We start from the raw sequence: 13,746 nt of genomic DNA, 5'->3' as shown, positions 1-13,746 counted from the left end.
CTTTTTGGAGCCCTCTCAATAAGTCTCGCCAGATCAGCGCATGCGCTGGGTCAGGCGAGACCTAAAAAGCATTCTTGAATGTGCAATTTAGTTGAAAAGCAAGAATAAATAAATAAAAAATTATTTGGGAGGGATATTCAAAGCGATAGACTGTTTCCTGAGATTTTTTTTGAGCTGTTTAACATGTATTCTTTTGATTGTTTACAAAACAAAGAAAACATTAAAATAAAAAGGCATAACTTATACTGGACATGTACTGTTTCCACCCGACCCATTTCATCGTAAATCATCATTAGCATGTTTTCAAAAAAGAAGGTTTAATAATGCAAATTAAGGTCCCGAGAGACGGATAACGAAGTCATTAAGAAATAGACGAAACACAGGGCAGTACTCCAACTTTAGTGAAAGGTAAAGGTAAGTACAATCTGTAACTAAATCATAAGCTAAAAGCAATATTTTAAACATGGTACAGTACACCATATTAAAAGCAAGACACTTCGTTCTTTACAAACAATTAGACTGCGTGCAAATTTAGTTTTCAGCGCAGCAAAGCTCATGTACAGCCTTTCAGAATGAAAAGAATACAACTAGGGATTAAAGACAACAAAACAATATTAGAATAACCTGAATCTGGGAATTCATATGGTCGGAAATACTGTAAAGAAAAGGACAAACAATGACGCCAATGAGAACACAGGGCATTGCAAATATTCTGATTCAAGATTGTGCAGCGCTTGGATTTTGCCAGGTTGCTGAGCAGGAGGGCGATTGACACCTTTCATCCAGACAACATTTCTTCATGCTTTAGAAACCAGGCAGGACTCATACCAGGCGAAACAACTATAATACTGACTGAGAGATTGCACATACTGACCTTCATGATGAACAGCAGATATAACTATGACATTGTAGTATCCAATACCTGTTAGTTACATCAAAAATACTGTTCCAACTTAAAAAGAAGCAATTGGTGCTGGGTATATTAACACTAACGTGGCCACTGATATGCGGATTACTATGTGTCATACTGTACAACATAAGAACATAGTTAAGACAGTGACTCAATTGCATATTTTCAGATTTCAAGAAAAGATAAAGCGGTCACTTTAAGAGATACATGAAGAGGGCAAGCAATGAAAGTGGCAAAAACAGGCGGCTTCTGATCAAATTTGCAGAACAAACATACAATGTAATAGACAACCACTATATATTCTGAACAATAATGAATGTAGCAGCTTAAAAAAAATAAAATCCTGTTTAATTACGCCATAAACAGCATGAGTACAGGCTCAAGCTGTAAAAAGTGCAAAATGCCGTAATTTGTTTTTGAGGGGTGGGGGGAATTTGAGGAGAATGGTTAAGCAACGTATCAAATCTTTATTTTTTCTATGAGAAAATTCACTTTTGAAAGCAGTTTCAAGCATATAACATGTTCTTGCATTAAACGTTCAAACCATGGCAATGCCTTAAAACAACTGTGCAATGTTGTTCTCTATGTAGGCCATACCATACAGTGTTCCTCAAAGGGTAAGCATAGTAAACAGTTGCAGAACGGTACCCCGAGCCACCGCATAAACCGACCACCGTGATTGAATTAAAAAAAAATGCGGTTTAGCCATGTGCCTGCATGTCAAGTGATATCTCGTCATTAAGTTGTCATGATAACCATGGCGATCTTTATATTACGTGCTGATGGAAAAACACCTGATGAAATAGGCCAACAAGTGGAATGGATTTGCCAATTTTCCACACATTTTCACACCTTGTAAACTTTGTGTAAATTCTAACAACTTTTTTTTAGATGATGAAATTCCACTTTGTGGCTGTAGTCCATGACATTAGCTCAGAGCCCAATTGTCTCCAGCTTGGTTGAATAATAAGCCTGCTCCTATTCTACTGGAGTTCTTCGTAGCTCCTGTTGTCGGCATGCAAGTGCTTTTGGGGCGGGCTCTTGGGAAGCGCCATCTATAAGGAAACAGTTTATTCAAATATAGTAATCCAGATAATAGCTCTGTATCAGACAGTGTGCAAAGAATATTTAGTGAACAATATGCATCAACAGTTAACCTGGGCAACTACATAGTGCTTTTAAATATCCATATCTGCGTAAACATGTCCCAATATAGGTTTAAGTAAAAGGGGTAATAAGAGCATAAAGTATAGAGTAATACAATCTAAAATAATAACCTTCTGTGATTGATATATAGTTACACCATGGAACCCCATAGAAGGGCTCACAACCAAACTGTGGCCTTTATTTCGACTTTGTCGGACAGGATACTTCGTGAAAACGTGTTCGATATCTCATTGGGCGCATTACAAGTACCATACATAGGATCTAATACACTTGTAATACAGCGGAATTGATAGCTGCTACATTTGTGACAGAGTATCCCATCCACCAAACTCTAAATAAGGCCCCATGTTATGAAGTAAAGGTTGTTTAGAAAGGTTGTGTCATGGCTTACAAGACTGGGTCTACCAGACATGCGACTGACTCCCAGCCCGGGCGAGCTCAGTATGCAAGGTATGTGGGTGGAGTACCACATGCTGTAGGCCCTACCTTTATCCTGGTTTCCTATCCACCTCCTTTGCTTTAGTGGCCACTTAGCATCTAATGGTGGCTCCTTGTGTATAACCACTCAACCCACTCACTCTAGCTACCACGAGATCTGCACCTAAAAATGACTGTTGCAACCCCTCCTTTGTTATTAGCTTTAGCAGATATCTGTTTGCAGTTTGATTATTAAGAAAGTCATTGTGCATTTTGTTATCGTTTCTGAATTAATCGATGTTTATCCGAATGTTGTTTTAATTACTTCTTTTGGATTGTTTGCGGCTAGGGGTCTGTTAGCATGGATGTATATTAAACGTATTCAATGTGCAATGCTCTTTTATAGACTATGTTATGAATTACTGTTCCATATGCTATTTCACAAGCGATTTAAGATGCCGGATTGTAACAATCAATTATTGCCCAATATGCATTTAGTTTGTTAAAAGCATTTTTAGCCATCTGTTTTAGGATGTATGTATTTTACTGTGCTTATTTATTATTTTTGATGTGCGATTGTTTTATGGGCTATTTACTTAGTTACTAATTACTGAATACTGTTCACAGGCCACCCTGGCTCTCTGTGCTTGGTTCTACTGCCATTCCTTGCTGTTTTGAGTTAAAGTGAATCGGAAGCCAGAAATTGAGAAAGACTTCCGCAGGTGGGTGGAGGTGTGACAAAGGTAATGAAGGAGCAAAATTATAGTGAAGTAGTTAAGGGTCTGGATGGTGTGGTTGGTTGAGCATGATGGGAAACCTTCAAGTTTTTTGGGGAAAAGATTTGCTTCTTGAACGAGGAGACCACTGCAAGGAGTTTGAGGATGCTCTCTACAATGTGTAGCATGTCTGTAGCAGGGCCTGTACAAACCTGAGTAGAGAGAGCTCGGTCCAAGAAGGTTGTTCTAGCTGATCCAGGGTTCACTCTGAACGATTAGAGACACAATGGGCGCTCTTTGCCCTTGATTGATCGTTTCATCGGAAGCGATCAATTAACAATTCTGGATCATATTCAGTACATAGTCTTTTTGATAAGGCTCACTGTATAATGAGAGAGTGAAGTGGTGAAGCACTTGAACTATTTCTATTAAGCAGTGTCCTGCTTAGCTTTATATGTTTCCTTTTTCTTTCCTTTCACTTTTTTATTTTTGCTTTCCACTATCATCTGTAGCTGGTCTGGTTTCACCCCTGATGAACCTCATCTTTAGTAACATTCATAACAAGATGTACCTTGTCTTTAGTAACACTCATAGCAAATACAGAACCTTTATAATGTACAGCTTGCCATAATCATGTGGTTTTCCCATTCAACTAATATCCACAAAAACTCCAGCGAATGTCTCCAACACGTAAATACACACGTTTTACTGTACAACTACTTGGGTTCCTTTTACGGTCATGACGGAAGCAATCAAGGTGCAGCATAATGTGACTTGTTCCCATTCACTATTAGCTTTAGGGGTAGGATGTTACCATCAAGAAATCAACAAGTGGCAGATCGTCTCGGACTCAGTTCAGGATTAAGCTATTTGTTTTGAACATTAATATTTTCCTCCTGCTGTAAAACCATATATTTTTAGGTTAGACTCATTTAGGGTTTCAGACTGAGGTGGTCCGGGCTGACATAGCTGCAGCATTTTACGGAGCCTTTCCCCTTTTGTTGCAAGACGGGAACCAGATGAAAACACTGAGAATCAATACATCCGAGTCTGAGCATCAACCTTCACTTTCCCACTTTGGTTTCATCTCATGGTCTTTAGTTCTAGATTTTGCAGGGATGTCACATGAGAAAAAGAAGGATAGGCTACATAAGCACATGGGTAATAACAAGAACAAAACAGCAGAGAGCCTGTTGCAAATGCAACTTTTTCGTCATTCAAATCAAACAAAACACAGAGTAGCCAAACTGTGCAAGAGGAAATATAGTTTGATTTAAAAAAGCAAGATTGTCACATAATGACACTAGTTATTGATGTGTAGACTACGTGCTTGGAAACATCCGATCTCTAAAAGAAGTTAGAGAAGTAAATGTGAGGTCTGACGCAGTAACATATGTGCTAGACCTGATATTAACGATGTCTAACTGAAAAGACTAGAGGAGGGCGGCCAGGGGGGGCATATTAACATTCAAAACGTTTTTCTTTAAATTAAAGTGTTTTGCATTCACACGCTTTTGACACAGACATGCAAATGTTATTTGGGGAGAGAAATAATGTTTTAACACATTTACTTTGACTATGGTTAGGGTTGGCCTACATTTTAAAATGGCTAATTTAGGCCTACGTTTTAAAATAGCCGACTTTGGTTGCCATCTTTGCTTTATGACACATGTGCATTTTGTTTCTAGGCAAGCTGGAGTTCTAATTAACTAACAAGATGTTCCTTTTCCTTCTTTCGCATATGATGAAATGTTTACATTTCTTTGTGATGATCATGGAATGTTTTGATGAATAGTGCATTCAAGAAGACACCTGCAGTGTGCAGCTTGGTACATGTATCTCATCCTATTACAATAAGGGACACAGACAGAAGCTGTACTGTGTGAAACCTTAAGAACCTGAGAAACACATATTTGTATCGTCTTGTTTTAACCTGGTTAGAAAGTCTAATGAGAACTGCGCATAGGTGTGAAAAATGTTTGAGTTTGTGTGTTTTTAGTTTAGCAGTTGAGTTCAGATGTTTTAAAAATAGAGCAGAGTTGGAGTTTTAGAGTACCTTCTCAGAGAAAGGACTCACTTTCTTTTGTAAGATTTTGATTTAATTTGAATTGAATATTACTCTAAGCATTCGCATTTTGTTTGATTAATAATTGATACTAATTTGATTTTTGCTTTCTGTAAACCATAAACTCTGAAATAACCTTCATGGTTTAAAAACTAAATTTCTCTTGGTCTTTAATGTTGAGCCTAATGTGGTTCAGATTTATTGATTTTATTGATTTGGTGACCAGGCTCAGTTGCCACACCAGATCCATCCAATAGCACTTTATGGCCCCCAAAACTTCAGAAATAAAAGAGCTAACAATATGAGGTACAACATATGGTTCAGTGACTAAAAATCGAGGGACAAAATATCGACTACACAAAAAATCGACACCAAAATATAGAAGGACAGAATATCGACTCCCTATCTACAAACAGGTAAGTACTAAAATATCGATTCCAAAATATAGACTGTTAAAATATAGTTAGCCAAAATATCGAATTTTTTAAATGTATTAAAAATAATATAAAATTAAATATTAAAAACAATTAAATAAAACATACATAATATAATATAAAAAAGCTTAAAATGTAAACATAATATAAGTAATTTAAAAAAGTCGAGATTTTGTTGGCTAGTGAGAGCGTAAAAATTACTATTCCCACTCCAGTGGGTGCAACAGTAGGGAAAGCGTTGGATAGCGCAGGGGTAAAAATTACTATTCCCACTCCAGTGAGTGCAACAGTAGGGAAAACGTTGGATAGCGTAGGGTTAAAAATTACTACTCCAACTCCAAACAGTGCAACAGTAAGGAAAGCGTTGGATAGCATAGGGGTAAAAATTACTATTCCCACTCCAGAGAGTGCAACAGTAGGGAAAGCGTTGGATAGCGGGAGGGTAACAATTACTATTCCCACTCCAGAGAGTGCAACACTAGGGAAAGCGTTGGATAGCGCAGGGGTAAAAATTACTATTCCCACTCCAGTGAGTGCAACAGTAGGGAAAGCGTTGGATAGCGGGAGGGTAACAATTACTATTCCCACTCCAGAGAGTGCAACAGTAGGGAAAGTGTTGGATAGCGGGAGGGTAACAATTACTATTCCCACTGCAGAGAGTGCAACAGCAGGGAAAGAGTTGGATAGCGTAGGGGTAAAAATTACTATTCCCACTCCAGAGAGTGCAACAGTAGGGAAAGTGTTGGATAGCGGGAGGGTAACAATTACTATTCCCACTCCAGAGAGTGCAACAGTAGGGAAAGCATTGGATAGCGTAGGGGTAAAAAATACTATTCCCACTCCAGTGAGTGCAACAGTAGGGAAAGCGTTGGTTAGCGTAGGGGTACAAATTACTATTCCCACCCCAAAGAGTGCAACAGTATGGAAAGCGTTGGATAGCGGGAGGATAAAATTAACTATTCCCACTTCAGAGAGTGCAACAGTAGGGAAAGCGTTGGATAGCGCAAATGGAAAAAATACTATTCCCACTCCAGTGAGTGCAACAGTAGGGAAAGCGTTGGATAGCGTAGGGGTAAAAATTACTATTCCCACTCAAGTGAGTGCAACAGTAGGGAAAACGTTGGATAGCGTGGGGGTAAAAATTGCTATTCCCACTCCAAAGAGTGCAACAGTAGGGAAAGCATTGGATAGCAGGAGGGTAAAAATTACTATTCCCACTCCAGTGAGTTCAACAGTAGGGAAAGAGTTGGATAGCGGAGGGTAAAAAATACTATTCCCACTCCTGAGAGTGCAAAAGTAGGGAAAGTAATGATTTAAATTTAAAATAAGATTACATTAATTATCAATACCGATAAAAAGTCAATTAAAAATAATTACCAATTAATAACAATTAATTACCATTTAAAAAAATTTAATTATCAATCGATAAAAAATTATTACCAATTAATAATAATTAATTACCAACTAAAAATTAATTATCAATTATCAATACACATAAATAAAAAAATAATATTCACTTTATTACAATTAATTTACTTCCCACCCAATTCCCCTATAAACCCACAACCCACTCCCAATAATAAAAAGTACAACATTATTATCAATTAATCAATTAATAAAAATAATTTTGCAAATAAAAATTTAGCAATTCATACAAATTATTTACCCATTAATACAAATTAATTACCAATTGTTAATTAATTATCAATTAATTATCAATACACAAATAAAAAATTAATTATTTACTTTATTACAATTAATTTACTTCCCACCCAATTCCCCTACAAACCCACAACCCGCTCCTAATAATAACAAATACAATTAACATAATTATCAATTAATCAATTAATATAAATTAATTACCAATTAATAAAAATTAATTACCAATTAATAATTATCAATTAATTAATTATCAAAACATATAAATATAATTAACATTTAATTAACCATAATTAAATTACTTCCAACCCTATTCCCATATAAACCCACAACCCGCTACGGAATTAAATTACGCAATAATTAAATTACATAACATTCATTTGTTGAAATAAATTAAACATACATTACAAAAATAATACATCATTTTAACACATATACTACCATACATAACACATTTTTTTTTTTCGATATTATGGTAATCTATATTTTAAAATTCGATATTATGGTATTCTATATTTTTAAAGTTTATATTTTGGAAATCGATATTTTGTACCCCAATTTCGATATTCTGACCTATCTATATTTTGATAATTCGATATTCTGTCCACTCTATATTTTAACTTCGATATTCTGGGCAGTCGATATTTTGGAATCGATATTTTGGGTGTTTACCACAACATATAACACTTTGGTGCCAGCTTCTACTCCCAGGGCCAAGCTTCTGTAATGTATCACCATTTGTGATGGACTTGGTCACAAAACTCTCTTTTTAAAACTATGAGTTATGCTTTTTCCAGACTAGCCTAGAGATTAAAAGCTACAAACATTCAGCTTATGTAAAAAAAAATGTTTAAAGATTCGTATGTGCGGGACTCGGCTATCAGAAAAGGCAAACATAGTGATTTTGAAAGTGACATCATATTTATTTATTAAACTGACAGATGCCTTGGAGTCTGCTTAAAAGTAACATAAAAGGTCAAGTACTTACTAGCAAATGCGGGCAATCGTATTGTTCACAGGAGCCCCTGTACAGGGTTTGGACCAAGTCCCCAGCATTATGTCCGTTAGGGCTTTATTAAATGGGAGAAACAGTTCTGAGGGGTCACTCCCAGCTGAAGCAACTCCGTCAAGACGTTAGTCTTGACTGCCACTGAGGGTAGGCTAAGATCCAGGACCGCAGAAAACATTCTCACCACCATAGCAAAAGAATACCCCTCCTCAGTAGCCACTGTAGGGGGAGACAGCATGCCAGTATCTGGAGAGGTGTCCAGTTTGCTGGTGTCGGCCAATTCCTCACACCAGTCCATGTTGGGGTCTTGGGGCTTGTATTCTTCAGGGTCCAGCAACCCCTCTCAATCCTCCTTTAGTCCTAACCTATAATAATAGGGCTCACGGTCCTGCCAGGATGGCATGGTTCCAGTCACCAGAGTTGGACGCACTTCAGGTCGGTATCGGAGCAGGGGCATGATAAGGGGGATGGCGCTGCCGGACTGTCTGCATCGGGACCGGCACCGAAGTAGGTCGATGTGGTATGACCGGCGCCAGTATGAATCCATCCATGGATCGAAGGAGCCTAACTGGAGCCAGCGGTGAACCAGTGGGGGCCCCTCCCGAACTAGCGGGCCTGGGCAGTACAAATATGAGGTGCAGGGTCTCATACAACTCACAGAGTTGGGCGGGGGCTGCTCCAGCTCCTGGAAACTCAGGGAGGCACTGAGCTGGTACAGGCACAGGCTAAACTGCTGAGCCAGGCCTTGATTATCTACGGTCCCAAATCTCATCTGATGACTTCGACATACAAGGTGAAGTCAAAGACCTCTTCGACTTCTTACTCTTCTTGCGCTTGTGGGACTTACCCGACGGCTTGGAGAGCGGCAAGGATCTTGGTCTGCAACCAATCTCGGGCCCTTCCTCTTGACCGGGATCAAGACCATAACAGCGTTGCACATGGGGTTGCAAGGAGCTTAAGGGCCTTAAGGTGCATAGCACAGCAGTCGACGTAGATCGAGGCACCAGAAGCAAACAAAATGCGGGTCTGTCACTGACATTTGCTGATTGAAGCTGGCCTTCTTAGTGGACATACTGACACACCAGGAGAAAAATCTTTAACAGACTGACAAAAAGTAAAAAAAGGTCAGTTAAAAATTGACTGGGGGTAGCTCTCTTCAGATCTGCTCTGACTGGCATGGAAAAAAAAAAGAACTGATGTTGGTGCGCTGTAACACACCACGCAGATTCCAATGACGCTACCTAGCAGCACGCAGGGGTACTGCTGACACAAAATTCCTGATCCAGTCGACGCCCGGAGATAATTCTACAGTAAGGATACTGTGGCTAGAAGTCTCTATCAGATATAATGGGCATAAACAGTAACAGGTCCACAGAATGCTAAGACAGGTCTAGTAGGAAGGTATACTGTTTTGGCAAAGGGACTGAAACTGTATAGTTTTATGATGATTAGCTTATGTCTTTTTAAAGTACATTGTGTAAAATACTGTTTTAGTTCAAATGAATTTCCCTAAGTCCTTAAAGGCCTTAGGTACATGGAGAATTTCGGAAGTTAATTTTATGAAATGCATATGTAGGAAATCGGCAGGACATGGATTAGCAGCAACTGCCAACCTGGAGTTCCGGCTAACATTCGTTGCTTAACATTCTACAAGTGATACAATGCTCAAGGTTCCTTACTTCACACTCTATATGTTTCACACAACTACTCTAAAATCACTTTACTAGAGACTAAGCTAAAACCAACACATCATTTGCCATTCCAACCCCCCAAGTTTCCCCTTTAACCTCCTCAACAGGTTTTGTACTTAAATGTCCTGGGGTAACCTGGACAGCAAATCTGAAGTAGTATTACGCACACCTGGCAGATACTCCATTTTATATATATATAATCATGCAACCAATATTGAACCTTGGCAATGTGTGGAGTTACTCTGCTGATACCCTTGCTGGTGAACAATTCAACTGTTGTCTGTTCATTTAACAAACACCTTCCCTCACAAATAAGGACTAAAAACGTGATTGTCCTACTGATATAGCAGTGCTTCACTTTCGAAGACATAATATACTGCCTCTGCACCCTTCAAGACCTCGGAGGAAAAACCACCATCTTATCTCTTAGATCCCTTCTCTATAGGAGGGCCACTCCTTGGCCATAAGCACAGACACTGGTGACTATTATGCATGGCGTTAATAGCGCCACACTACCAATATCTGACTTTATTCACTAAAAACAGTGGACATATTTCTTCACATACCTTTTTGTTCTTTTAAATTACAACTTCCAAGTGTTGAGTCTTTAATCAAACTGGGAATAAACCTAGAACAAACCTGGAAATAACTAACTGGATCTTGTTCTGTGGACTTGGAGGATCCTTGACTGTGCAAACTAAACTCTCTTTTGGAGTTATTCCATCTTTTGGCAGGTGACAAAGTGAACAATCCATGACCCTCACTCCAAATTCAATATTCTGTGCCATGAATTTCCTTAATTTTCCCTTCATAATTCTTAAGATTCTGTCCAATCTCTCATGAACAACATTCTTATTCTCCACAAACATCAAAATATTTTGAAAATATGTGACCCCTTCAACATGGCATCCATCGCTCGTTTAATGGCAAGTGAGGCCGAGGATGGACACAATGGTATTCTTTTCAGTCAAAATGAGCCCTTCCAGTGTTATGTAGTAAGTCAAGTGCTGTGAGTTTTTGCACAACATTATTTGATGGTACCCAGATAACATTGAAATTGAAAACTCTCACTGCACTTTTGAGCAGGGCCACCATTTCAAACATATTAAAGTAGGTGGTGTCTGTCCACACGTGTGAGCTAGAGCAGTGGGAGGAGTTGACAATAACACCTGAATAGGGCTGTGTCTGTCCTCACACAAAGAAGTCTCCTCCCCCTGTAGTGTGTCTGAAGCCTGGGCAGGGAAAGGCAGGGTTTTATGCACTACAAAGACGTCTCTTTGAAGTCTGCCTACTTCAAAGGCTGAAATGTGTACAAGTACTTGACCTCACACACCATATACTCAGAACACTTCTAGGCTGAGGAAGTTCTGCCAAGACTGCTGTCAGGAGGGACTGCAAGGGATTGAGTTGAGCTTGCCTCCTGTTAAGAAGTTTCAGGGCCATCAAAGACGTCACCTGCAATCACCTGGACTCTGCTGCTATGAGTCCTACTCTGCCAAGTGGTTCCAAATCCAGTTCCTGGGCCCTTGGAAGTGAGTTCTGGTGATAGAAAGATGAAAATACACGTATCGACTCCAAGCATCGTTTGGAAATGGCGCATCATTGCCGAAACTCAAGGCATCGCCGCTGCCTACACCAGAGCGTGGTACCCACTTGACGCGACAACTGCGACTTACAACGTAGGCTTCAACTTTTCGTCGCAGCGCGTCCAGAGAACTGCCGTTGTGCTGGCCTCGAGCATTGGATCACTGAAGTCCATGACGCATCAGCCTGATTCCAATGCAGCGCCTACTCAAAGCTGTGGAATTGACACAATGCGACTTGACTTTTGATGGATCATCCCTGGGCATAGATTTCTTCATTGACACTGCACCGCAGTAAGGAACCGAGGTATTATGCCCAAAAACCACACACCACCTCCCCTATAGTAGGAAGGAACCAACACATCACTCCCTTTTTCCACACCTCTCCTGCGCCTCGCATCGTCTTTGATTTTTTACGCATCTAAGGTACTTTGTCCCGATCAAGTGCAACCTGTCAATACGGGTTTAGGCATAAAGTGGGGACCATTGAGCAATGCCTTAACCTAAACTTGGTTTTAGGAAAATATATGGTTGCAAAACAGCCCCCGCTATATTTGGCCTTTATGGACCTTTCATCAGTATTCAAATGTGTGAACTGGGACAAATTACAGGGTTAGATATAGTTTTGGTGCATTCTCTTGCTTATTTGCACAAGGATATGAGGGCCAGGGTCTGCATCAGCGCACAGGATGCGGTATCTGGGATATTAGTATTCATTGGGGAGTGAGACAGGGTTGTGTGCTGGCTCCTCTCTTTAAATTCATTATAAAAATAATAATGAGCCACACACCCATTTCATTTGTGCCACTCCCGATGTACCAATTATAAAAGAAGGCCCCCTTACTTCGCTCCTTTATGCGGGTGACACAGTGCTTTTGGCTCGTAGCCCCAGGGCACTGAGCTTGCTTGTGCACGCTTTTGTTTCTTTTACGTCCTTGCTTGATCTGGAGACTAAGGGGCTCATTATGATGGTGGAAGGACCGCCACCGCCAGACCGCGATTCGCCAACCGCCATATTACGATGGCGATGGGATTCAGACCGCGACCATGGCGGAGGCAAAGCCCGTCCGCCACGGAACTGCCTAAGGCAATCGTTACGATTGCCCGGCGGAGCGGTCTGCATCCACAAAACGGTGGTGGTGCCTAGCAAGCACCGTCTGTCAAATTATAATGCGGTCTCCAGCCAACCTTTCCGCGTCGGTGCAACCGCAGTTGAAAGGCAGGCAGTTTGGTTTTGGGGGCCAGTTGCCGGCCCCACTTGTAGTGGGGGGAAGTAAGGGTGCACTGGGGGGGGGGGGGGGTACACATGGTACCCCCCAACATTTCAAAACACCAAGTGCCAGGCACAGTGTAGTGCCTGCCACGTAGTGCAGTGAAACGCACAACTTGCTCTTTTTGGCATCGCAGCAGTGCTGCTGTCAGCAGCCACCGCCGCAATGTTAACGTTGCGAAACAAGAGCGCCGCGGTGGTGGTCTCATTGTAATAGGGTATGCGGGACCGTCGCAAGCATGGCGGACGGTCCCAGTTCACGCCACTGTGGCAGACGGAGCCAGTCCATCCGCCATCGTAATGAGCCCCTAAGTTCTCTATATCACATATGTCTTGTGGCCCTAAGTGTGGTACCTTAAGGAATATGACACTTGGTAACCACTGCCTGATCAGTGTAAACAACTTTCCATATTTGGGAGTTACCTTTTCTGCCTGAGATTTTGGTCTTCCAATGTTGCTCTTCGCACTACCAAGTTCTCTATGGCTCTATGGTCATTACTTAGTCTCTATATAACTCACAATGCATAGTCATGGCCATGTATGGGGGCGAGCTATGGGGGACTTCAAATTGCATAGCCATCAGTGCGTAGAAAAAAGGTTTTGCAGATCACTGTTATCTGTCCCCATTTCAGCCTCGCACTTCATCTGTCATAAGGAACTGGATAATCCCTTACATAGCAGATTTAATCAGGGTTCAGCCAGTTCTGTTATAGCTTTCTATTTGGCGAAATTCTGAGGCAGCCCTAACTAAGGAGATAATAAATGATTGTCTCTCCTTAGACAATGGATTATTAATCCCTTGGTTCGCATTAGTAAAGGCTGAAT

At 40.5% G+C, this 13,746-nt stretch overlaps 1 protein-coding gene across 9 annotated transcripts in view; it reads right to left on the bottom strand.

Annotated features, from left to right (window-relative positions):
• Positions 1-385: 385 nt before the first annotated feature.
• Positions 386-13,746, bottom strand: part of PRR11 (proline rich 11) — a 242,455-nt gene continuing 229,094 nt past the window's right edge. For 6 of the 9 annotated variants that reach the window (XM_085649387.1, XM_085649393.1, XM_085649389.1 and 3 more), the window contains one exon: positions 1,753-1,965. In XM_085649387.1, coding sequence (XP_085505513.1) covers positions 1,894-1,965 — 72 coding nt within the window. In that variant the 3' untranslated portion in view covers positions 1,753-1,893. Of the gene's footprint in view, positions 1,966-13,746 lie in introns of all 9 variants that reach the window. The other 3 variants (XM_085649391.1, XM_085649394.1, XM_085649390.1) reach the window with 1 other exon arrangement.

This window comes from Triturus cristatus, chromosome 3_2, assembly GCF_964204655.1.
Source record: "Triturus cristatus chromosome 3_2, aTriCri1.1, whole genome shotgun sequence".
Classification (NCBI taxonomy): domain Eukaryota; kingdom Metazoa; phylum Chordata; class Amphibia; order Caudata; family Salamandridae; genus Triturus; species Triturus cristatus.
Note: the sequence above shows the minus strand (reverse complement) of the source record. Positions and strands in the feature narration are given on the sequence as shown.